The sequence below is a fragment of the Urocampus carinirostris genome, chromosome 6, assembly GCF_059441175.1.
Source record: "Urocampus carinirostris isolate Australia breed hairy pipefish chromosome 6, RoL_Ucar_1.0, whole genome shotgun sequence".
Classification (NCBI taxonomy): Eukaryota; Metazoa; Chordata; class Actinopteri; order Syngnathiformes; family Syngnathidae; genus Urocampus; species Urocampus carinirostris.
The window spans coordinates 32,538,228-32,565,221 of record NC_142354.1 but is presented as its reverse complement, the minus strand read 5'-3'; the positions used below and the strand labels follow the sequence as shown (position 1 = coordinate 32,565,221).

Here is a 26,994-nt window from a genome sequence, read left to right as displayed (position 1 = left end):
AGCACATAACCTGAAAATCAAGCGCTTTTCAATTCTTAGAAATGCAGCATTAAAATGACACAGATTTTTCAAGGATTTCAAGCACCGGTGCAATCCGGTGTCCTAAGAAATTTTAACAAAGCGTGTTCAGTACAAAGAACAAGTCAGGGAGGTATGTGTTTACATTTCATTTTTTGTTTTATTTTTTTTAAACAAATTTGTGGCACCCAAGATCTACAGTCTCAGAAAAACAACAATGTGCACAAATGTCCTTTATTTCTTGCAAATTCTCATAAAAATCAAGAACCGGACAAAGCAAAGAGTGGGAAACTAACTCGCCACCTCTTTTCTTTGCCTTCATTTTGTTTCCCCTCATATAAGTGTCCCTCCCCGCTCATCCCTCCCTCCCATCCTTTGGTAGTTAAAAAAAAATACTTCTAATATTCCAAACTTTATTTTTTAAAGTATATAGCAGTCTTTACAACAAAAAGCTTTGCCCCTCAAAAAACCCTGACAAAAAAAAGACCTCCCCGCCCAGCACAAAAGGAAACATAATCCCAAGAAGGGGAATGACAACAAAAGGAAACACGCCTGTAATGTGTCCGTGATCGAGTGTGTGTCGTTACTCTCTGATGTGTAACAAAATACAATTTCGGGGGAATTAGAGTGACTAATCATCTTTTCTATCCATTATTTGTGTATTTTTCCCGCAAAATACACTACACTGTACACAACTAAATCTAAGTCTTTCTCTGGCTGCACTGTAATATGGTAGCTGAAAAACAGGGAACAGAAAAAGGTGTTGGTTTTAAAAAAAAAAATGCGACTAATTTAAAACCCCGCCTTTATACAAACAGGGTATCAAAATCACACGGGAGGCTGTGGACAATGGGGCGCTAAGAATAGAGGAAGGAAGAGGTGTTATATAGGTGTTATATAGCTTTTTGTGGATAGTGCAGACTAGAAGTTTCATCAGTTGGCTGCCAGTCCGGTGGCCTCCGAGGAAAGCCTGAAGGAAGACAAACGCACAAAAACACGCACAATGCAGGGTTGGATGTCTCAAAAACATTTTGTATTCGACATATATTGCGTAACATTCAAGGTACGAGTGCGCTACATTTCAAGACGGTAATGAAAAACCCCATTCAATTTGACCACGAGATGGCGCTACATGGAATACACTGATACGGCAAAAAGTAGCAAGTGCAGGTTGCAGAGCCCCGGGAGAGTCTACGCAGCACTTTTCTTCATTGAAATAAAGAAAATTTCAAAAAAGTATAATGTGAAACAGAGGTCAAGGACCTTTTAAACCCAAAGAGCCACAAAAGGAAAATATTTTGATTTCATTTTGAAAAAGCGCCACATCAGATATTTTTAAGACAAAATTCAACAAACCCGCTCGCAAGACATAAGCTCATTCTAGAACACATTTTAATTCACTGTGTGATCTTTAATGATTTGATAATATGTATAAAATAAGAATAATGCCAGAGACAATGTCCCAAAATTTCAACAAATACACCACTTCAAACTTGTCTCCCTCGCCCAATTACTTAAAACTGTTGAGGCTCATTTTGACCATTTTTTAAAAACAAGGTGCAAGCAGTGATTTTGTAAAAACGTCACAAAATTCTGCAAATGACGATCGCGACGTATTTTCTTTTGGAGTAGGGCGAGAGACAGGAGGGAGTACGTGTGCTCTTTGCATAGCTCCACCCATCCCTACCACTCACCTAATTAAATTGCTCTGGGTGCTCTTCCAGGGTTTTGGCATATTTACGGTTTGTTATGGGGATTTTCATCAAACGGTGTCTCAACCATGAACACCGATCATTTAATGAGCTTCCATGTAAAGGATTCCCTAGAAATATATAGCCAAAATGAGTTTGTTTTTGGTGTCAACTGTAGTTGACAGGGTACCCTATTTATACTGGACAGTACCGCTATGGGATTCAGTCTTGGTTTGCCCTCACGCGCACTACAATGGGCTTCCCTCAATCAAATTTGGAACAACAGAGATTATTTGCATGGAATCACTTTTGTCTCCGAGCCATCCGTACTTATGAAAAAAGCCATATATGGCTTGCGAGCCATAGGTTCGCGGCCCCGGCTTTAATACAGTATGCTCATTTTAAGTTACAGTACCGTAAATTATGAGTGTACAGTAAAGGATTACTATTTGAATGTGTTTTATAGCTTTTTAGGGTTAATTTATGTTTTAGTCGCTTTTGGGAGGCTAGGAACAAATTCATTATTTTCTAATCATTTAAAATCTGGAAAATATACTAGTCACGAGAAATTTAAGATACGAGCATGATCCTGGAACAAATTAAGGCAGTATGTAGAGGTATCACTGTATGTTTCTTTTTTTCTGCAAGACTATATTTTAGTGTGGACCAAATATGCTATAAGGCCCTAAGAGGAGCTTGGTGAGAAAGAAGAAAATGATGAAATCATTAGTATCGAATTAATATATTTTTTATGAGACTTAATGTATTAATCAAAGCGTCATTGAGGTAAAAGAAAAAACTAAACAATATAATACTCCTAGGTTGGAAAATTGGTATTTATTTGACATTACATAAGGCTCACCTAGAGAGAATTGACATGATTACAGCTGACCGAAAAACCATGCAAAGGCTGTGCTAAAATAAAATTTTAAAATGGCGCGGTTTGGTCCCTTCGCGTTTCAATTGTATTTATTCTATTTTGTGCTATTTGGCACTGGTTTGCAGTTGCACACGCAATACCACATCTAGTGGTCAGATGATAAAAAGTCCCGCTAACGTATTTTACTCATTTCCGATGCATTTTCTTTGTTACCATCTCAAAATTTAAGGCACACACCCTTCTATTATACCATCCAACTTTTGTGCCTTAAATCTTACATATGAGTCCCCTTTAAAATATTTAGAATTGGATGATTTTCCTGCTCGTTGCTTCGAGATTTTGAAACAAGTGTGTGATAAAAAGTTGGCAAAACACTGTCAGTATATATATAATCTTAATGATATGGTATGACAGACAAATATACTGTAGAACCAAACCATTTAAAACTGTATATTAGGTTTGAAAAGGTAGATTCACCAAAATAAATCCAGAAAGGCGTGCATCACAAAGTGCATTGAAATAAAAATAGTCTTACACAAATGTTTTTAAAAATAGCCTAACGTTTACTCCGTTCTGAGAGGGGATGAGCCAAATGCATGGCAACAAAATTACTGCAGAAAACAATTGAAGAAATTAAGCTGGTTTTAAAATGTGATGGCACAAATTCGTTTTAAAAAAAAAGAAGTCACACCGAACGTGTTTTAATTCTTATGTATGTAACACCCTAGTGGGCAATATGCAAACTTTGGTTAAATAAAAAACACCAGTTCCCTGAAATGTTTAAGTCAGACATCTGTCAAAAAGTGAGCACTTTTACTTTATTGTTGTTACAACACACAATGGCTTACTTTCTTTAAATATTATGTACAACAATGCTTCATAAAATCCTACCAAGAAACAATAACAACATATTTCTAATTGTTTTCTTTATTAGCAAGTGGGTATTTTTAGTGCATTTGAGGTGCTGAGAACTACAGTGGGCCAACTACTGCGTCTATTATTAATATATTTTTTGATTTTTACGTTTGGTCCCCACTACACCAAGGGTTTACAACATGGTTCCCACTTAGGGCAGCTCCGGTGCCAAACAAAAACTGTTCTGAAAATAGCTCACCAGTGCTGGGTCAGTGGTTTTCTAGTAAAGTGATATTTTTAAGTGGTTGACCGAGTATATTTAACCCTACCTACCAACAATAATCTGGTAATAACATAGTAACAACATAGTAATAATATGTACGTTGTTATTTTAAGAATGCATATCAAAGTTAGTGCCCTTTGCGATAATTAGGAACAAAAAGTAGCTCTCAGCTTGGAAAAGGTTGGAGAACCCTGCACTACACTATAATAGTTAGCCCATTATAGTTCTTGGTTGTCCAAACAAATCGCTAACAATTTATTTCACTTCACACTGATAAAAGGAAAAAAAGTTTTAAACAGCTGTTCCGAAAAGACATATTCATCTTTGAATCATTTGGAACAGGAAAGTGTGTTTTCAAGTCAACCTGAATTGTGTTCCACCCCTAAAGTCCCCCACCACACATGTTGTCAATAACTTACACACATCTATCCACACGATGCAAAATACAGAAGTTGCCAATAACGGCACGTGAAAAAATAATGAAGAATTAAATAATAGGGAGCAGGTTCATACAATTAGAAAGATCCAAAGCAGCGCACCCTCACAAGTCAAAGTGTGTATACCTGAAGCTCCTCTTAAAAAAAAAAAAAAAAAAGTTAATAATCATTCACTGTTATTATGGTGATGCTAAAACAAATCATACTAGCGCAAGCGTGACATCATCTTAGGAGAGAGAAACGCTACCTGAGCACAGCTTACACAAACAATGAGGGGGGAAAAAGGCCAAGCGGGACACATCCGCTTTGCATGCAAAAGTCACTTTGAATAGTCAGAATAATCACACTTGACAGGCAATAGAGTAAATATGTCAGCAAACTGTGTGCTCGTGTGTGTGTGTGTCAGGTTGCAAAATTCTGGTTTTGTTCATTTTGCAAACTTTCAATGGGAATTGATTATTATGTTAACACTGCTACTGGCAATCGAGACACTTTTTAGTGCAAGAAAAATGTACCATATTTTCCACACTAAGGAGCACCACCCACAAAAAGAATCTTTTGTCATGTATTTTTATAAGGCGAACTAGACTATAAATAGTAACTTAACAGTAAAGGGCATTCATGCATAACCGTTGGGCTCTTTGTACACCAACAGTGTATATTAAAGCAATGATCATGCAATGATCATGCAATGAATGAATAGTTGATGAGCGTCGCTGACTTAAATCCCAAAACATTGTATGCAACAGGAATCGAATCCTAGTAGTGGTGGTGAAGAGCACAGACCACTTTACCACCAGACGACCAATGGTACAGACAACATAGCAAAAGCCATTATACCCAATTTCATTATCACACCACTTTTACTAAGCCGGCCAGAAACCTTAATTTGCCTAGTGCATTTTAATGTTGAGAAACTGTTGAACCTTTCTTTGACTGTGCATCAATAACTTTGTGGCCTAATATGTCCGTAGAAGAGCACGTATTGAATTTTTATTGAAATACTCCATTCTCTAAAATTTGTTGAAGTGGACCGTTTTACCTATCGGAATACACGATGCAAATCAGCGTTTCTGGCACCCTGAGTAAAAATAGTGCGATTTAAGTTCTAATGCCTTTTTGTATGTCTTCTGTTCATCGTTGCATACAATGTCTTGTGATTTAGGTCAGCGTCGATTTGATCAATCATTGCACAATTATTGCTCAGATACCGTACAGGTATGATAACACATACCTGTATGTACCTCCAATCTTATCCACCGTATTCTGTGGTATATTGGGCGCATGGGTTATAAGGTGCAGTTTCAAATTTCTGTACAAATCAGGGGTTTTAGGTGCACCCTATAGTTGATACATTAATGAACATTAATTTATTAGATAGAAGAATTTTGCTTCAAATTGATGATTTGGGTGGTAGGAGAATGCAAAATGATGCCAGGATAATACGCAACTACAAGTCGAATACGTTAGTCTTGGTTTCCTGTTTATTCCAGAATTCCTCAGCATCTCTTTCCCATGGAAATTTACTGTGGACTTACCAGAAAGCTTGTACCGTGAGGCATGTGTTCGTGCAATGAGCGAGTTGTGTGTACACGTGGCCAAAGCAGGTGAAGATAATGGTTGGGGTTAGTAAGGGGAGAGCCGTCGCCGCTTGGACTTGGAGCCCAGCTCAGGGGCCATTTTGGGCTCGGGGTTTGCGGCCCCGCTGACAACATGGAGAGCCAGTAGAGGAAGGGGCTTGAGTGTGAGGAGACTGGACACACAGGCAGGAGAGGGGTCGGAGGAGGAAGAAGTGGAGGAGGAAGGAGGAGGCCCAGGAGGTAACAAGGACAGGGGGATGGAGGCTGAAGGGTTCACCACACAGGAGGAGGGAGCAGAGGAGGTGCTAGTAGTAGTAGCAGTGGAAGTAGTAGTAGAAGAGGTGGAGGAAAGGCACGGGCTGCTCGATTCGGGGTTCAAGGATGAGGAGGAGGAAGAGGGAGGAGGAGGAGGTTTAGAGGACTCTACACTGTAGAAAAAGAGACAAGGAGAGAGAAAGAGGGACAACACAGTCGGGATGGGTCACAGGGTAGGTTGGTCAGTGGGCAAATGGCACAGGAAAGGGAAGCTGTTTTTATTATTTATTTTATTTTGTGGAGCAAGAACCACGAGTGTCATGTCAACCCTAAACAAAACTGCAAGAAGTTAAAGAGCGAAGGAAGCCAGCACATTGTTGACCAATAAAATGAATGTACATTTAAAAGAAACGCTAGGCTAAACATATATATTTTACTAATGTGTATACGCTTTTTAGACCGATCTTGTCTTGCCAATTTCTGCATCTATGTGGATCATCTCTGACTGGTAGACGACAAGGTCATTGTGTATTGCTAATATTTTCACGGTATTCTACATAAACGGTCTTGCTGCGAACAAATAGGTGTCGCGTTGATTTTTTAAGGTTTATTATCGCCTAATAAGAAGGATTTGCAAAATTAATAAGGGAAACAATTGGCAAAGGTTGACAGGTATGAGATGAAAAGACTTGATGACATGTAAGCACTTACGGTACACTTTCATTTACTGTAACTTTAAATGAACGTACGTAGGGAAACAAATTTACAGAACTTTTTTTGCGTGTAGTAGTTAGCATGCGCAAACTGAACAAACAGATGCTGGCTATGGGTAGTCATGAGTGGTCTAGTGGTAGCCTCTGGCTGGATTTTCCTTTGTATAGCAAGCAAGTTAGAAGGTTTTTGTTCAATAAATATAACACTGAAATTCTCATGTTTAGAAGTGCTCATATAACAAGGTTTGTACAGCTTAAAACAATTTAAATACATTGCTTTAAGACTTTTTTAACTGCCCTAGAAATCAAATTTAAGACCAAGTGGAGGAAAAAAAAAAACAAAGATTTCCTGCACACGATACATCGTGCCTCGTACACATTACACGGCACAACCATGGCCATGATGAAAAACGTTCGTTGGACAAGCACCTGATTAAATTTACACTTTCCCACGGTAAACATCTCTGTCCAAAGTTGCTATGTGTATTGTGGGTAGACGTAAGACATGAGTCTGATTTAAAAGGCCTGACTAAAACCACTTCACTGTTGTGATGCTTTCGTTATTGTGGCCACGCACTGCTGTTAACAAAGTAAATCGGTGAATTATTTTAAAAAAAAAAGACAATTTATAACCTTTACTAAATCATTTAGTTCAAACAAATATAAATCTTATTAATGTGTTCATATTTTTAAGACTTTCAAAAATATGACTTGAGACATCTTAATGCCAAAAAAGGCTTTATTTTTAGAATAATGTATTAAATGACTTAAGACTAAGGATCCGCAGGAACCCTGTATAAAGATCTACCATTGCACGTAGTTTTTGCTTACATTTATTGTTTCTTCTACTACTGCCTGACTCACTTTTTTTATCACTCTGAAGAATCAAACGGCTGATTTCAAAAAGCACAAGTGAGAGAGTTTGTATTTAAAAACTTAAAGGTTTGGGGAGAAAATGACATATTCTGGCGCAACCTGCACTCTAAGGAAATGCTCATTACAAAGGAGACATCTTCGTGTTTTGGCTCAGCCCCCAACGCTGTAACTGTTTTTCCCCCCCAGTACCAAACTGAATTTTACCACTTGGTGGAAATGTAGCTTAGGTCTCAATTAAGCGACGAGTGTTTGTGCTGACCTGGCATTGATGAGGTACTCCGCCAAGCTGATGCTGGCAGGCGAGCCCGTGATGGTCACCTGCCGGTCGGTGGAGCCGTCAACTGGGTTTGCTATCTTGATCTGGGCGCCCGACATTTGTCTGATCTCGTTGATCTTGGCGCCCTGGCGACCGATGATGCAGCCTATGAGCTGAACAGGAAAAAGAAAGCTGATGGGTGAAAAGTACAACAAACCCATTAAAGATTTTTGGAAGAATTATTACCTCGTTTGGAATTTTCATCTCATTAGAACTGGTCTGAGCGGAAGCGTCCATTCCTGACAAAGACAGAAGTGTATTTTAGCGACATGAACTTTCCACAAGTAGGATACGGATGTTAACTTTAAGAGCGCGTACCAGTAAACCCCTGGTTGCTGTGTGCGATGGGGAAGGGACTCTGCTGCATAGCCAGCTGGTGAAGCTTGGTAAGCTGTGGAGAGATAGCAACAGAGGAAGACTGTGAGAGGAGGAGACAGAAAGAGGAGAAAGATTGAAGTGAAAACAAGGAATGAAAAGGGGAAGGGAAAAAAACGGCACAAAAAAAGTCAGTTCAAATTGTAAAGTTACAAATTTGAAGGGAAGGATGGAAACCTTAGTGAGGTGAAAAACTATTTTCCCGGCACCATTGAAGTGAAATCCATTTTTTTCGGTGTGGTGATTTTGAAGGGGAGACGATTTAAATACAAGTTGAACTATATTGTTTTTTTTAAAGGTTTACAAAGATATAGGGGTTGGAAACAACTAATTTACACAGCGTTGCAGTGCACATAAAACAAAAGTGGGACTGAAATTTTTGGTTTTACATCAGTGTTAACACTGACAAAGAGCATGTGTAACTTAATGTAAACTTGGAAGAGCATCACCAATGTATGCTATAAACTGGAAGGCAGCCTTTGCTATGTAAACCTTTGTGTGGGTGTTCTTTTAGTGTCTGATACAGATTTTTTCTGTGCAGTTACAATATTTAAAGGGGCTTCAAAACAAACGTTTAAAGGGTGTTAATGTTCGGCAGGAAAAAGAAAAAGTGAAAAGGGGGATTATTAATAGGAGCAACAGACAAAGCAAGTAAAAGAGAAGCAGATGGTCAAGGATTGGCAGGTGGGGTCTGGATGGAAAAAACTTGAGACAGAAAAAAACAGGACACACTCTACAATTTAAAAAAGTCAAATCCACCTGTAAACATACGACACAAAAATGTAAGGTATGGAGAATATTGAAATTCCATCTGCTTGACTAGCTGTAAATTACTAACCTTAAACAGAATTGACATCAATTACAGGACCAGAATGAATTCAAAAATAGGTAGGGAATGAAAGGGTTGAGGCAAGATTTTAACTTACATCTGGCTGTGGAATGGCATGCTGTCCTTGTACGGCATACGCCTAAAAAAATGACATCACACAACTTTCATATGATTTATCGGACGCCGGCTAAAGCAAGGCAAAAGATCAGCAGCAAATCTCCACGTTTCTTGCAAAACTTCAAGGACATGAAAGATCAATGAAAAAAGCCAGAAGACAATGCAGAATATCTTCAAAAGGATTATATAAGAACCTAAAGAAATAACATCTCAAAATTAGCATACAAAAATGGCATGTACCTGTCCGCCAGCAAAGATGACAGGGGATCCTGACGGCTTGGGTCGGTATGGGATAGTTACGCCTTTTGGGGGAGACTGTGCATAGGATATTAAATTGATTCGATCATTATAAAAAGAAAGAATTTTGTAAATACACTTCATACTTACAACAAAATATAATTGAGGCACAGTAGTAACAAATGTAAATATTTTATCAATTTCATGACTACTTTTTTCTCACTAGGCCAGAAAAAAAAGTCTTACCTCAAGCATGACCACACAGATCTGCTTGACGCACTCAATGATAGCCTGGGGTGTGCCGGCTATACTGATGGCGCGCTCTGTTGAGTTGGGCAGCATGTCGCCTGCCACTTGAACCTGAGCACTGGTTGACTGAAAGTGTGACAATCAAAGGGAAGTGAAAAAAAGCATACATTTGCGTTTGGCTTATAGAAGGAAGCAGGTACCTCTCGGATTTCTTTAATCTTGCAACCACCTTTTCCAATGAGGGAGCCGCACTGGCTGGCGGGCACCACAATGCGAAGGGTCACAGGAAGCTTGTTGGTGGCTGTATTGTTCGTCATTGAACTACTGATGTCCTGGAGGAACAGTTAAAACAATTTAAGACAGTGCTTTCTAACAATGTCATCAAGGCTCATCAGTTGTGTCAAATTATCAAGACCAGAAAAGCACAGATTAACTACAAATAACCCTTGATCAATTCTGGAATGGGTCTAATAAGTATATGCCGTGACTTGTCATTGGTTGGGAAGCACTCATTTATGTGTGCCCATCCACAATGAATTCATCTGGAACCCCACCTCTTCCAGTTTATCAATGATCATGGAGAAGGCTTTGAAAATGGCGGTAGTCGGCCCTGCCAGAGTGATGATCCTTTCGGGACAGTTGCCTTCAGAGATGTTAATGCGCGCACCACTCTGTGTGGAAAAATCTTAAATTAGAATGTGAGGAACAATCCTGTGGCAATTACATATGAATTCTTATGGTTAAGTGGATGTTAAAATTATTTGGAGAAGGACGGGAAAAGACCTCACCTCTTCTCTCATCTTCTTCACAGATTCGCCTTTCTAAAAAACAGAACGTAAGATTAAGTAGCTGAAAAATGTTTGAACTGAATTGTGTTCTATGAAGCCTTACTTTTCCAATTATACTGCCAACTTCCTGAAATTACAAAACAATGTCCATAAGGTTTCGCCACGTAATGAAGGGTAAAATTGTATGTGTATAGTCCCAAGTCAAGTGTTGCAGAATTCAATGTTCATGTGAAAAGTACTCCACTCAAGATAAAAACTTTTCAAAATGCACGCACAAAACCGAGTAAGACCTAATATCGGAGAATATACATCAAGCATGAGTATGGATATCTGTTTTGCCTCAAATGGCCTTATTTCAAATACTCTCTGCATGGCAGCTCTAATCACTGTGGTATACAAATATTTTGCCCACTCTCTGTAGTGACAAATCCATAAATTGGTGAAGCCGATGACGTAAAGTAAGTAGGGGTTTCTCAAAAACTGTTTTGAACATTGAGAAATGTAAATTGACCCAGAATGACTCAGTCAAAAATTAGGTGTCATATTTGACCCTGATCCGTCCCTTCAAACACAAGAGAAGAATATTACTAGAACAGCTTTCTTACATCTTTGCAAAATTGCTAAAATTCGTCCTATGCTGTCTCAGTCAGATGCGGAGATTATAATTCACGCACTTTTTACATCCCGTCTTGATTTCTGTAATGCACTACTCTTCGGTTTCCCGAAGTCCAAAATCAAGAGCCTTCAGCTGGTACAAAATACTGCAGCGAGGCTTTTAACTAAGACAAGAAAGTTTGATCACATTACCCAGATTTTAGCTAACCTGCATTGGCTCCCTGTTAGCTTAAGATGTGATTTTAAGGTTCTGTTGGTATTATACAAAATCATGCATGGACTTGCTCCCTCATATCTTTCAGATTTAATTCCCCCCTATGTTCCGGTCCGGAGCCTTTGCTCTGAAAACGCTGATCTACTAGTGATCCCAAGAGCCAAGAAGAGATCCGCGGGTTCGAGAGTGTTCTCCATTCGGGCCCCGGTGCTGTGGAATGCTCTTCCCCCTGATATTCTATCTGCAACCTCAGTATAAATGTTAAAATCTAAGCTTAAAACACACTCTTTAGCATATGAATAACCTATATTCCATGTTGATAATATGTGTATTATTTGCCCTCATGTGGGTTTTAGATGAGGGGATGTTATCATAATAGTCTGTAGTTTGCAATAGTCTTTAATCTGTGCAGCCCTTTGAGACTCTTTGTGATTAAGGGCTATACAAATAAACATGACTTTACGATGGAAAATGTAAAGTTTAATTAAATGTACTGCATGCTAATGAATGGGAAACGTCGAGTGCCTGCTTTCATTAAAAGTTAAATCATAGCCAGTTACTTTTATCAGTCTTTGACTAATCCATGTAGAGTTTTGCTAAATTGTACGTAATCAGAAAAGCATACTCAGCATTTGCGTGAGGTGGGAACCACCAGTTAACAAGAAAATGTGTTTGATTACCTTATAATGCATTAAAAGGGTTTTGTAATGCTATTTTATTGTATTGCAAAATCTACAGGAAAAGAGGGGTTTATTCGATGTGGGTAGCACACTTTGGTAACAACATCTTATCTGAATGAAAACGTAAAAAAAAATGATTAAGAGCACGATAATCAAAAATAAGCTTGCATAGTTTTTGGGGGCAAAAGACAGAATACACTAGGAGTGGTGATGAAAAATAGTTTGTTTCTTTCGGTTCATCACTCACGCTGCTGTTCTCATAACCTACACGTCTTTGATGAGAGTTGACTCGGGCACAACCAAACCTTTAAGTTGGTGGGTTTTTTTTTTTTGCATTGTTCATCAGTTTTGTTCAAGCAATTGCTTTTGTTTATTCACAAGGAAAAGTTGTCACCATGACAGGCCTAGGCAAAACCACGACTCATAAAATCTGTCCTTAAAGAGGAAAGGATCATTTGGTTGAAGAACGGCTGTGCATGCTGAGACCTTACCTTGCCGTGCATCAATAGCCTAATTGTAAGGGTAACATTGAGCCCTCCTTCAATCACACCGGAGTCCATAGCTGCAGCTGCTGTGCGTTGGCCTTCCTGCCTAACTTGAAGGGCTTGAGGAAGTACGGTCTTTGGTCAGAGATGATCTAATGAAAAAGGGTGGGACGATATGTTGAACATTACAATGTTAAAAAAAAAAAAAAACGGCATAACATACTCAAGTGAAGTTCCTAAATTCCCGATGAAAGACGAATTGACAAATTGTCGGACTATAAGCATTTTGCACAATATCACAGAGCAAATAAATCTTGGGATAAATGTAATAGAAATGTTTTTAAAAAAATAAAAATAAAAAAACTCCATACAATTAAGTTTTATCTTAACCCCTTACCGTTCCTGTAAAATTTGTCTAAAATCCCAATCCAAGACATACCTCATGTATAATGAATTATGTTCTGAAATCGTTTGGATAGTACTGTTTTCGTCTCTTTTGAAGGTAACACACTTGAGATTTTGTCCCAAACTGAAATAATCACTGCAAGTGCTAAAAACATTGAGTAATCGGAGTCGGAACACACAGGAATAGGTTTTTATTCTCTCTCTTTTTTGAAGGCAAATGTCAGCAAAAGTATGTAACATGGACATCTTAGCTGAAAAACAGGTAAAACAATAGCTTGAAGCATGACCTAATAGCTTGTCAAATTTGATCACTATCTGAAAAACGAAACATTTTATTTTACACATTTTTCTCATGGTACGTCCAGGCGATTCCAAAAGTGGCCATTTGGAAGTGATCATTTCACGGCCCTTAAAACTTTGCATTCGTGTATTTTGCTTTGGTCATTTTTTTTGTGAAAGAGTTGTAAATGTTTCACCTCTGTTTTGGGAAGTGGATGCATGATTGTGCACACTTGCTCTTAATAATGATGCGTAAAAATAAATCATGATTGGGTTCGGCTCTGATTTGATTACACACCGGAAATGTGCACATATTTACGTTGGGAATTAATTGGCTGTCAACCCACATTCAAATTGGTCACTATTGGCTAAATACTTTTAAAGCCGAATTGGTCATAACCTTTTTTTTTAATAAAGGCCCTCATGGATTGTCATGGGCTTAGGACCGTAAAAAAAAAAATTGCATTGGGCCAAGAGCCGTGTCAATCAAAAGGTCAGAGGCTGACGCAAGTATTGAAAATAATCTGACGAGTCTGTTTATTTTTAACAAATGAAGATCATTGAAAAATGCAGGAATGCTTTATGGCGTTTTTTTTTAATCTGTCGGTATTATTGTGCGTTTTGGAGTAAATATTCTACACTGTTGGATTCACTGGACTTCAATGAATGCAAACAGACCATATTTGCGGGAATTCGTATCACGAGCTGACTCAAAAAACGTTGTAGGTAAGCTATGCCGGCTTTAAAATTTTCAGATATCTTGCTTCAGACTGATCGTGATGTTTATATTTTGAAATGATCATCATATCTTGAACCCCAAGAGTTTAAGCTTTCCAATAATATGTGGCATGACGTATTTCAGTGACTGGGGACATCGTGAAGAAACGACAGCTTTCCAACGTCCTGGCGGTGGGCTGTCAAAACGTTAAGGGTTAGATTTCAGTTGGACATTTTGTTCATGTATTTTAATATTAAATATATTTCGTACCTTCTAATGGTACAAAAAATATTAGGGAATTTTTTTTTTGAATACTAGGCAAAAATACATTACTATTATGCCCATGTTATTTTTCAAGAAAAAAATAAATCCTAGGTAAAAAAAGGTGTGTTTCTTTTAAATAGTGGAATCCTTACCCAGAGGTCTCTGTCCTTTTACAGCTAGGCTGTTCTCTGTGGCATTGGATTTCGTTCGCATTAGACAATCCAGTGCCATCTAGTGGTCAAATATTACACACTGGGACGTTAAGCTAGTTTCTAACACATCTAATAATGTATTTGTTTAGTGCTGTAGAATGCTCATTTATTGGGACTGTGTACAATATAGAATTAAAGAGGAAAGTAAATATTACTGTTGAGGCAAATCTGATCATAGATAGTCAAATGCATACTACTAGTGGTAGGCGTGACACATGTTAAAAAGCAGGCGATGACAACAACGCAGTAGTAATTTTAAATCATTCAAATTTAACCCATAGCCACTTTGACAAAAAGGTAAAACAGCCGTGGAAATATGTCATGCACCTTTACCTTTATCAGTGTTTGCAGTCAAACACTGGTCCTGTTATGAGTACTTCCCTATGCGTAATGTAAATATTTTTCAAATGGATTAGAAGCCAACCGTCTCGTGATTATTATCTCGCTCTCACTTGTAGTAATAGTTGAACCAACTTTATGTCCAAATGTGTTTGGACAACTGAGTTTTAACTCGTGAGTTCTTAACTTTGTGTAATTACGTTTGTTGTAACATGTCTGACAAAAACGTGGGAGGAAATAAATGCAGTTTAGCTCGGAAAGTATCCTTCTCGTACATGGAAGCCAAAGTGGACAAGATTGTTTTAAGTGTCATACAGGTTGTGGGAATAAGTTTTATCGATCCCAATAACTAATAGGTCTTAAACAGGGTTTTAAACATATTGAATGAATGCTATACGGATTTCCTGAGTTCAAACGTACGCTAACATGAAAAGACTCAGTTATTTGACGTTTCTTTTACTTATGAGGATTTAAATAACTATCACAGTCAGGTTTGTGTGAATGTAGTTTGAAGTTTAGCGAGTTAATGAGTAGCGAAAACAGGACTAAACGCCAACATCGTTAGCCGGCTAACAGTTTCGTCATTATTAGCATCGTGCCTACTCGGCGCCTGACATTTCAACCTCCTAGAAGCGTTTCTTGATTTAGTTTGGTTTAAACTAGGATCGCTTAATCGATTTGCTAGCATTCATAAGTCTGATGTGCAATTTATTGTGGTAACTTTTAAACTACTTTCATTTACAGAAATTAGCATTTTGGAGGTTTTCGAAGTGGGGGGTTGGGGGAATGAATGGGTCATGCGCACGCTCGTTAGCGAAGCTAACGGTTAGCTTGAATGTAAAATAACAGTAAGGCATTTTGGCAATTTGTGAGGAATTTTAAATCGAACAAAGTGATTTTCATGATAGATTCTGTAAAATGCGAGGTGGTTTGATCTCCGCGCAAGCTCCACATTTGACGTTTCCGGTAGTTGGCTAAGCTAACAATGCTAATTTCAGACAGCGCACTCACGGTGGCTTTTGCGGCCTACTAGCATGATGCTAAGCTACTCCTCACTTCTCGGATCACAACAACACGGGCAACAAATCTAATCAAAATGATTGAGCTGAACCTACCCGGTTCGCGTGTTGGAGATGACCGGGGGATGGGTTGGGGTTGTAAGGGTAGAAGGGGAGAGGTTCGGGAGGGTAGAAACCCAGGGGGGGAAGAGTTTAGATAGGACTCGGGGGAAGAGGGAAGAGTGATGTGAGATCGAGCTCTACTCCTCTACACAAAGACAACAACATGGCGACCTCCGAACTTTTGCCTCTCACCCAATCTGAGCCCACATCCTGTGTGCGTCCCGCCCAATGGAGGAAAAAACTACACTGAAATATTATAACAAAAACCCGTATAGCAAAAATGAAACGCTTAACTAAATATAAAAAGACATAATTTTGTATAATGGATGATAGACGTTCACGCACGGTTGTAAAATATTGACCATATCCATCCAACATTTTTTAATTATTTGCATGTTTTTACATTGGTGTTTCCACGAGACCTGTGAAGTATATGGCAAACAAAACATGGGCCAAAAGCAACAATACAGCATTTGCGTACATAAATTGTCTTAGAATACCAATTATCACTTGTTTAAAATTATTACATGTTGGCTGTAGCAATAAAAATCGGACAATTTCCATACCGGTCAACCTCCAGGGCTCCATGCCCTTACAAACATTCGTATTTTCCCTTACAAAATAATCTTACACCATTTTTTTCAAACGTGTTTATTTATGTAATTTAACATGTTATATTGTACATGTGTTTCGTCATATCATATTTATCGTTAATCAACATTTTGTTGTGAGATATTGAGTTGCTCAACATTAATGAGATTTATTGTAAAAAGTTCAAAAATGGAGTGGCTTGGACATACACTGTAGAATGAAAAAATACATGCAAATATGATTAAGTAGAATATTCAAATTATTAATTCATTTTCTGAATTAAAATATTGTTGGTAATATACTGATTATAGGGATAACCACAAACCTGTCTTTTTTCATTTTCTCCTTTTAAACTTCCTTTTTTTCTTAACTTCTTTATACAACATAATAATTCGTAATATAATGCATCAAAGCAAGAGAGCCGTTTGAGAGCCGGCTCTCTTTAATGAGCTGAGCCGAAAAAGCCGGTTCTCTAAAAAGAGACAGACTTCTTTTCACTACACAACTACCACTGCGCACAGTAGCCACGAACCGCTTGCTTTGTTTGCAACGGGAAAAAAACGATACCGAGACAGAGGATACCGCGGCAACTTATTTGACTTGATTGATTTGCCGTTTCGTGATAGTCAGTGTATACCGGACGGTACCCATAATTGACAAATTTGCGTTTTTCCATACAGATTTTCTTGTACGTTGTACATGTATTAAAATGCATAATAAACGTACTTTGTACGGCAAAAACGTACATGTTGGCAGGTATGCATTTCTGAAGAATTATGAAATCATTTCAACATATACATCACCTTATTGAGCCTTTGCACGTGACGTCACGTTGCCTTCCCTGGCAGAATGAGAACCATGATGGACGGCAAGAGCACGCTAGCACACAGCACATAAATAAGCATTCGAGTTGAAACAAATATCAATAACGACAACAGAATATAACCACCACTTTTTAAGATGGTGATTTATATCTGCATTGGGAAAGGTTCCAAACCAGATTTTATGAAGACAGAAGATGACAATGTTCATCTGCACATCAGAGGGGCACAACATCTGCAGCGTATTCTAGGATTTGCAGTGAACATTTTTTACAGGATACGCTTTGTGTATTTTTGAGGAATTTTATGTTAAATAGGTACGAGTCAAGTCAAAGACACATACTAACTTAGCGAGTGCTTACTACATGCTTACTGTTGCCGTCTCTTACAACATAAACAAGCTGCTTTTATTGCGATTAACCAGCAATTCATAACAGTAATGTTCATGGGTAGTGTATTTTCTGAATATAACAAGTATTAAAAACTGTAATGTGCTCTACCATAACGCTTACTACACCGAAATGAACTGCCAAATTATCAATGAACAAAACGGGAAATTAATGTTCAGAAGATAAAACTTCAGCTCGCGGAAGTAACATGCTCAAAAGTGATTTCTATATAAGGTGCAAATGCCACGTGCTTTAGTGTTCTATTATATTCCCCCAAAACTTAGATACAGTCATTTTTCTAACATTTTGGCTAAGGGGACATTTCACGCCGGGGTTCAATTTTTCGGCACAGCGATACTCCATTTACAAGTGTCTCCACCGTAGTGCTCCCTTAGGACAGTTGAGATGTCCACGGACCTGTTCTGAAAATTACTCACTCGTGCTGAGTCAATGTGATTTTCTAGTACAATTGTTTCTGGGGGGGTCGGTTGACTGAGTCAATTTAACCTCCATTTTAAATAATTAACCTGGTAATAATGTTTTTTTTGCTTGTTATGAAGCTAAAATTTGGGCTTCTTTCCATCGAGCGATCTAGCTTTGTTTTTAGCTTTCTGACTGTCAACTCTTTCAAGTAGCTATCTGGCTCCCTTTTTTTTAACCTGTTTACCTCTCCAGCTAACTATCAAGCTAACTTTTTAGCTATTTATTAAGCCATAGAGCTAAGTTGCTGTTTAAGAAATTCATGTGAAACTGGGTGCCCTTTGCGCTGTTAAGTCACAAAAAGTAGCTCTCAGCTTGAAAAAGGTTAGAGATTCCTGATTTCCAATATAGTGGTACAGATCATATGAACTGAATTAAGGCAGACTGGGGGGTTTGGTTAGATCTGTAAACATGGCAGGAGGAAGACTGTATTGGTCGATAACTAGCCCTGCTAATGCTATCTTCAGTTTCTCTAAATACTGCTTTGTGGTTTGACAAGGTACACCTCATCCATCAGACAATATTCGTTTGACAACTCCATGGTGTCGAATAGTATAGCTTCTTTTGTTGTTGTCTACCGTTTACTGGCCATACCCACCGTTTTCTTCGGAATATTATTGTGTCGTCACGTGCGTGCAAAGGATCAATACCAAGATTTGAAAATGAAAAAAAGAATGGATGTATCTCTTAAAAAATATATTCCATGATAATAATCACCCCACACACAAAAAAATAATAATGAAACCATTCCCTCTACATTTGAAACACGTCATCTAAACAATCAGTATCTCAAACATGACACTGAATAACAAATAATTGTTTTAACATACAAATAACACACATGGTACATTAACTTGTTAACCACCAAACTGAAGAGTTTTACCAAGCGAAATTCAAAACAATAATTAACATGTTACAGGCACATCGCTCAACTACTCAAAAAGGTACAATGCAAAGGCTTTAAAATAGTGACCCGGATTCCACACATCTCGTTAAAATATTCAGTAACATAATATAGGACATTTAAATGGAGGTACAATAGATGTACACATAAATCTCTTGATATTTTTTTGCACACTTCCAAATAATCAATTGTATGGTGGCATTGAGCAGGCCATTTACAGTAGACTGGAAGATGACCTTAGTCGGAGTCACTGCTACTACTGCTACTACTGCTGCTGCTGCTGGAGGACTGTGGGAATAATGAAATAAATGTTTAAATGCAATGTCAATTTGATTGGTGGTAGGATTATTACTGTAAAGTTTTCTGGATTTTCTATAAAATCCAGAAAATCCTTCTTAAATCCATACCTGTTTGGAAAAATACAGTGATATCTCATTCTACGAGCGCCTCTACACACAAGAATTTCAATGTAAAACGTTTTTTTAACAAAAATCTTGCTCACTTTACGAAGAAAAATCCGTTACGGATCCCTCAAGACCGTTCACCGCCATCAGCTTGGTTCACTTTGCGTATGCACCTGATTCCGAGCCCTTCCTTATACCTGCTGTATTCCGCAGAAAGTTTATTTTACTTGCATTTTTTTCATCATATTTTATTGCATTTCGTTTTGAGGACTTTTTGGGACATCGGCCATGAGTTTCGGAAAGGGAAACTGTAAGGTGTCTGAGGAAAAAAAGGAGATTGATGACAATAAAACGAAGCAAGAAAAAAAAAAAAAACAAGTGCGAGATGTTGTGTGAGTGATCCAGCCTAGAAGTACAATTGGTAAGCAGCGAGTGCTGATCACAAAGCCACGGAAGATTTTTTTTAGCGCTTCACTGCAATAACTTCCAAGGGAGTTTATGTTCCTGTTACAAAAAAAAAAAAAAAACGCAAAAAGGAGGACAAACTATAGAAGCTGTCTTCAAAAGGGAGATTAGAGCTGGCTAAGTTGGAGGTAGTTCCCACTTTTGTGGACAAAAACATCCAGACAGAAAAAATGGCAACTGGTTGTGACACTGTACTTATATTTCCCTATCATCTTTTAGGGGAGGCAGAGACAATTATTTTTGGATAAGATTTTTTTCCCCCCAAAGACCAGTAGAAAGACACAGCCTAGCGAGTCCATCTAAATGGACAAAAGAAAGTGATGAATGAAAACTGAAACAGGCAAAAATACATTTAAAAAGTTCTCTGTAATTTTCTTTTGTGTTTTCATGTTCATTTAAAGTTACAGTAACCTCAATTTTAAGTGTACAGGAAGTTCCTAAATATGAAAAGTCGTGCGCCATCACTCCTTCCGCACCACGCATACACCACCGTTACAGAGACTCCATAATAAACTCGAGGAGCCCATCCCAGCTATCTTCGGGCACAGGCAGGGTACACCCTGAACTGGTTGCCAGCCAGTCGCAGGGTTGGTTTAAGATCAGGTAATTGTGTTATTGTAATCCTGTGCAGTCCTTTGACAACTCACTCGCTCATTCACACCTAGGAACAATTTGGACCGGCCAATTAACCTGACATGCATATTTTTGGAATGAGGGAGGAAACCGGAGTGCCCGGAGGAAAGCCATGCAAGCTCACGGAGAACATGCAAACTCCACACAGGAAGGTTCGATCTCATGACCTCAGAACTGTGCCGCACACGCGCTAACCACTGTGCTGCCGTGCTTCCCGCATTTTGTAATATCAGCTTATTTATCTTATTACTGTATTTTTTTGTTTAATCCCTATTTGAATGTTTTTTATTGATCAGGAAGATTTGTTTTTTAGGCATTTAGCGTTCACGTTGATCCTGGTGGAAGGTTGAGAATGGGCCAATTATTTAATAACGAGAAAATTCACTCAATACGCAAGAAATTTGAGCTACGAGCACAATCTTGGAACAAATTAAGTTTGTATGTATGGATATCACTGTACCAAACAAAATATAACCTGCTTGAAATTAGACAGCATTCGTGATGGACTATACTAATGCTAGGCACCTAACAGAGCTGATAGTGTGTGAATTGTGCAAATCTCACCTTCCCGCCATGTTTGTGATGCCCATGCCCCTTATGCATCTTCTTCAACTTTTTTCCCTTCTTCAGCTTTTTGGGAGATTTGTGTCCCATCATTCCCATAGCCATGCCAGCAATACCCCCGCCTAAGGCCCCACTTAAGGGATTGAAGGGGTTGACCCCGCCATGGTAGTGCTGGCCTTTACTATGGTGGTGTCCCTTTTTATGGTGACCCTTGGGAGAACGTGGGTACACACCAGCTTGGACACCTCCAACAGGGGCAACTGGATATCCGCCTGGTGCCACTGGGTACGTGTGTGGTCCCAGAGTGCTTGGATATGGGGTCCCACCAGGGCGTACATTGGGTATCATGGCTGGGTTTCCGCCAAATGGATACTGGACAGGTGGGTACTGTTGACTTGGGGGCTGGGGGAAAGCTCCTGCGGGAGGGACTGTGGGGTATGCAGGGTTGTAGCCCGGAGGGAAGGCTGGGTTGGATGGACCTAATGTAGACATAAAAATAATTTAATATTACCCATGCCACAATCTTCCCAAAGATTTTGATTATGTATTGTATACCTTGATTTGGCCACATGGTAGATCTTCTGACAGTTCTGGAAAGAAATTAGGTGATGCATTAACATTTCAATGGAATTTAGAAATCCAACACAGACTTTTGTAGTACCAGAAAAAAAAGAAATCAGACAGCATTAGCCCAGAAGTATGAAATATACTAATTTAATAGATTTTAAACGGTTGTAATACAGTGGAGCCCATCCCAGCCATCTCCGGGCAGTGGGCAGGGGACACCCTGAACTGGTTGCCAGCCAATTGCAGGGCACACAGGGACAGACAACTCATTCGCTCATTCACACCTAGGGACAATTTGGACCGGCCAATTCACCTGAAATACATATATATACTGGACTGTCTCAGAAAATTAGAATATTGTGATGAAGTTCTTTATTTTCTGTAATGCAATTAAAAAAACAAAAATGTCATACATTCTGGATTCATTACACATCAACTGAACTATTTCAAGCCTTTTATTATTTGAATATTGCTGAATTTGGCTTACAGCTTAAGAAAACTCAAAAATCCTATCTTAAAATATTAGAATATCATGAAAAAGTATACAAGTAGGCTATTCAACTAATCACCTGAATCATCTAATTAACTCGAAACACCTTGCGAGGGTTTCCTGAGCCTTAAAAACACTCAGCTTGGTTCAGTAAACTAAATCACAAGTATGGGGAAGACTGCTGATCTGTCTGCTGTCCAGAGGACCATCATTGATACCCTCCATCAGGAAGGTAAGACACAAAAAGAAATTTCTCAAAGAGCAGGCTGTTCACAGAGTGCAGTTTCAAAGGATATCCACAAAAAGTCTGTCGGAAGGGAAAAATGTGGCCGGAAACGCTGCACAACCAAGAGAGATGACCGCAGCCTTAACAAAATTGTGAAGAAGAGCCGCTTCCAGAATTTGGGGGAGCTTCAAAGACAGTGGGCTGAAGCTGGAGTCCAGGTATCAAAAGCCACAGTTCAAAGACGTGTCCGGGAAATGGGCTACAATAGCCGTATTCCCATGGTCAAGCCACTTCTGAACTCAAGACAACGGAAGAAGCGTCTGACTTGGGCTATGGAGAAGAAGCACTGGACAGTTGCAGAGTGGTCCAAAGTCCTCTTTTCAGACGAAAGCAAGTTTTGCATTTCATTTGGAAGTCAAGGCGCCAGAGTCTGGAGAAAGGCTGGAGAGGAGCAAAATCCAAGTTGCTTGAAATCCAGTGTGAAGTTCCCACAGTCAGCAATGGTTTGGGGAGCCATGTCAGCTGCTGGTGTTGGTCCACTGTGTTTCATCAAGTCCAGAGTAAATGCAACTGTGTACCAAGAGATTTTAGAGCACTACATGCTTCCATCTGCTGAAAAGCTCTATGGAGATGAGGATTTCATTTTCCAGCATGATCTGGCACCTGCCCACAGTGCCAAAACCACCAGTAACTGGTGCACTGACCATGGCATTACTGTCCTTGATTGGCCTGCTAATTCCCCTGACCTGAACCCCATCGAGAATTTGTGGGGTATAGTTAAGAAGAAGATGAAAGACACCAGACCTACAAATGCAAATGAGCTGAAGGCCGCTATCGAAGCATCCTGGGCATCAATAACACCTCAGCAATGCCACAGGCTGATTGCCTCCATGCCACGCCGGATTGATGCAGTAATCCGTGCAAAAGGATTCCCAACCAAGTACTGAGTGCATCAATGGACATTTTCAAATGTTTGATTTAGTTTTGCTGTTATAAAATTATTTTTTTACTTGGTCTGAGGAAGTATTCTAATATTTTGAGATAGGATTTTTGAGTTTTTTTCAGCTGTAAGCCAAAATCAGCAATATTCAAATAATAAAAGGCTTGAAATAGTTCAGTTGATGTGTAATGAATCCAGAATGTATGACATTTTTGTTTTTTTAATTGCATTACAGAAAATAAAGAACTTTATCACAATATTCTAATTTTCTGAGACAGTCCAGTATATATATATATATATATAAAATTAGTTTTTTTCTAGTTCAATGTAAAATTTAAAAAAAAAAAAAAGAATACATTTTACAGATATTGAACTAACGACTAGAAAACTATGTAAGAAGGTGGTAGGGGGGCGGCAGTCCAACGTCGAAGTCAGAAGTTTGAACGTAGTGCGCTTCTGAAACCGCAAAACACTGCGTTTTTTTTCAAGGTTTTGTAGTGAGTGATGGAGTTTTGGCCAACCACAATTGTTACCGTTTGAGTTTTAAAAGCGCCGACCAATCAGAGGCAAGTTTTAATAACAGCACAAGCCAATAAACGCGATTCAGGGGCGGCAGTAGCTTAGGAGGTAGAGCGCTCGTCTTGGGATCAAGGGATCCCAGTTAGAATCCCGGCTTGTCCGTGTTACATGTCGAAGTGTCCTTGGGTAAGACACTGAACCCCTAATACCCCCAATAAGCAGGTTAGCGTCTTACATGGCTGCAATACAAGGCCGCTATTGAGAATTGTGAAGCACACTGTAAAGCAATTTGGGAAGTCATTGACTTGAAAAGCGCTACATAAATGCAGATCATTTCGAATGCAGATCATTCAAAGTTTGCAAGCACCACACTATGCCACACCCACCGTGTGAGCTCATTGAGTGTCATCGCAGACTCCGTAAACATAGTCCCAGAGTCAACGAACGTGAAGGAAACAAACCTTCACCGAAGAAGGGAAGGACATGACTTGTTTGGACCTATTTTGGTTTTGACGAAGCAGACGTGGAGCAGAAGAAAACCCCTGTTGCAAAATTTACTTTCGCGTAGTCGTAGGTCCAGAGGAAACAAAAGTAATTGTACCAGCAAATTAAAAATTATCACGGCATGTAAAAAGGATTACAAGTAAAAGACGAAGAAGGAGCATCTACAATTGTACTGAGAGGTAAATAAACTTCCATCAAAGCAGCATTTGCGACCTTCACGCCGTACGAAAAAAGTTCGCAAAGGCACAAAGAAATAGCCGATGCTGTGACTAGCTAAAAATGTCCAATAGTGTCCAACCCCAAAACTGCATTATCGATTAGAGGTAACCATTTTTATTTATGCAAGTTAATAAGTGAAATGTTAGAATAAGAGTAATAAATAGTTGTAGCAGTAGTGTTAATAAGTTAGCAGGAATGTTGGGTTTGAATTAATACTTGAATACATTTCTTGCACTGATGAACATGCTGCAGTAGCACATGGTAAATTTTATATTATGCTAATTGTAGACATGTCGTGTTTACAGCGTTAAAAGTATGTGGATTATGTTTAGTGTGCAATGTCTACCTTTTTATAGTGTGCACAATTTATTTATTGTTGTTGATTACTTTGTTTGGGGTGGGTTATTTTAACCGTGTACGTTTGATCTTTTATACTGTGCAAATTTTCTTGATTTGTTATTTTCCTTTTTTCAAATGTTATTTATGTTAGATATTGACTTTGGTTATGAAGACATGTCAAAATAAATATGTGGAATGTTATTTTGTGTTTTTTTTGTATTTTGAAAATTCTCCAGACCACTATTTAATGAGCGTAAAGTGTTATCTAGTGCATTTTATAGGTGGGTAGGTACTTTTATTGGTTGAAGAATTGAAAAGTAAAAAAAATGTCTGGGGGGGGGGAGATTGGGGGGGGGGGGTCTAGTAATACACTGGGGAGCCAAGGGGGCGCCAGACTGCAAAAGTTTGAGAACCATTGCGCTAAATAACACACACTGTCCCTTAAAATAAATGTAAGGGGAGGATTCAATCTGAAAATCACCAAAACAGCGCTATGTAATTTTTTTACATATTTAAATAGAAATTCAAACGTATTTATTATGTTAATGAGAATTAAAACCGCAACTTAATAACGTCACGTCAAAATCTCTTTCCAACGAATCACTCGGCAAATCAGCAAATACTACTACTAATTCTACTACTACTAATAAATAAAACAATAAATGTTATGGTCTTTTTTTAACTCCAGTTTGATCGAACAAGACATATTTGAATGACCGTAGGGCAATAGCATAAGTTCAACGTCCTCAAAAGCTAAGGCGGTCATTAAATCTCAACCCTTTAACGGTTGACTTGCAACTTTTTGTGAATAAAACGCAAATATTTTGACAAGGTATTTATTTGGCAAGTAATAAGCAATGAAAGGAATCCAAAGTTTACCTTTTAGGCTTCTTTTTCGGTGGGTGAGACGCTTCAAATGCTTGACTTCCGCATTGACAGGGAGTCAGCGAGTGCGTTAAAAAAAAAAGTAAAGAAAAAAAGAAAAAGTCAGCTAATGGCGAGAAACAAACATGCGTAGGCAAAGGAAGCCGCGCCCAACCTTAAACTTACACGCAAGTCTCTTTACACGTGATGGAACAATTGAATACAAAGGAATGTACTTTATTGTTTTCAGGTGGAAACACAACTAGTCTATTTTTTTTGCTGCTGTCAAAGGAGACGAGATGTGGATGTACCCAAATGTCGATATTTTACCAATGCTAAACTAGTACTTGAATTAGATCGATACTATTGCCCTTGGTTTGGATCATTACATTAATTCTCAGTATCGCCCACCCAAATTGCGGACATGTAAAACTTACTGCGCTCACTGCATTGCTTTGCGACTGAACGTAAATTTAAAGGGACAGTGTGTATCGTATGACCGCTAGATTTTGCTGTATTGTTTAGTGCAACCGAAAATGAGTGCTTCAAAGCACAAGGGAGAATACAAACTACAGAGACTCAAAGTAACCAAACAGCACAATTTCTCTTTTAAATGTTTTGCCCGGCCTGTCATGGGGTTTTTGTTTTTTCCGGTACCCATAGTAGCATTTATGTCTGCTACCTCTATGTGAGACTCATTCCGTGTAAAATAAATGCATGTTTCTCAACCTACGAGTGTTTTAAAAATTACACGTTTATCAAAATCAAATCCAACTTTATTTGGAAAGCACTTTTCAGGCACGGAATTGATGCACAAAGTCTTGTATGAAAAGATACATCGTGTATTAATGGCAAGGGGAAGATTAACCATGTGAGGAAAAAGACATGAGGGAGACTCATCCACACTGATGATGACAGCATATCGCCGCAGGGAAGATTTTCAGCCATTAAATCACACCCTACCAATGCAGGGGTCCTCCAGACATCCTCCATGAGGAAACACTGAAATTAATAAGAAAAACAACTGCAGAACTAAGATATACAAATGCTTAATATGAAGTAACTTACATTGCGGTAAAAGATTAGAACTAACTAAATAAAACTAAATGAAAATAATGCTATGATAGTTCAGTCAATATTGTTTGTTTCAATAAAGATTTTTTTACCATTAGGGGGCGCTAGATAATAAACACTGTCCTTTTACATAATGTTATTAATTACCGATCTAAGCTAATACCGTAAAG

General features: G+C 38.6%; 2 protein-coding genes across 6 annotated transcripts; both read right to left on the bottom strand.

Moving 5' to 3' along the window:
* Positions 1 to 846: 846 nt before the first annotated feature.
* On the bottom strand, positions 847 to 12,641 carry LOC148364611 (poly(rC)-binding protein 2-like). Of its 4 annotated transcripts, none has more exons than XM_088338771.1 (12): positions 12,500 to 12,641; positions 10,603 to 10,626; positions 10,500 to 10,532; positions 10,266 to 10,382; positions 9,912 to 10,043; positions 9,709 to 9,837; positions 9,466 to 9,540; positions 9,206 to 9,247; positions 8,223 to 8,322; positions 8,091 to 8,143; positions 7,848 to 8,017; positions 847 to 988 (listed from the first exon to the last, which is right to left on the bottom strand). In XM_088338771.1, the coding sequence occupies exons 1-12, from the start codon at positions 12,566 to 12,568 to the stop codon at positions 952 to 954; spliced, it is 981 nt and encodes a 326-aa protein (XP_088194897.1). In that variant the 5' UTR covers positions 12,569 to 12,641; the 3' UTR covers positions 847 to 951. The 4 variants fall into 4 exon arrangements, with proteins under 4 accessions (XP_088194897.1, XP_088194898.1, XP_088194895.1 ...); XM_088338772.1 differs by having other exon boundaries at positions 8,223 to 8,295; XM_088338769.1 differs by lacking the exon at positions 847 to 988 and adding an exon at positions 5,548 to 6,172.
* Positions 12,642 to 18,767: 6,126 nt separating this feature from the next.
* On the bottom strand, positions 18,768 to 26,256 carry prr13 (proline rich 13). 2 transcript variants are annotated; one of them, XM_088338767.1, is made up of 5 exons: positions 25,937 to 26,256; positions 25,766 to 25,810; positions 21,638 to 21,672; positions 21,083 to 21,561; positions 18,768 to 19,304 (listed from the first exon to the last, which is right to left on the bottom strand). In XM_088338767.1, the coding sequence occupies exons 3-5, from the start codon at positions 21,651 to 21,653 to the stop codon at positions 19,254 to 19,256; spliced, it is 546 nt and encodes a 181-aa protein (XP_088194893.1). In that variant the 5' UTR covers positions 21,654 to 21,672; positions 25,766 to 25,810; positions 25,937 to 26,256; the 3' UTR covers positions 18,768 to 19,253. The 2 variants fall into 2 exon arrangements, with proteins under 2 accessions (XP_088194893.1, XP_088194892.1); XM_088338766.1 differs by lacking the exon at positions 25,937 to 26,256 and having other exon boundaries at positions 25,766 to 25,930.
* Positions 26,257 to 26,994: the final 738 nt, after the last annotated feature.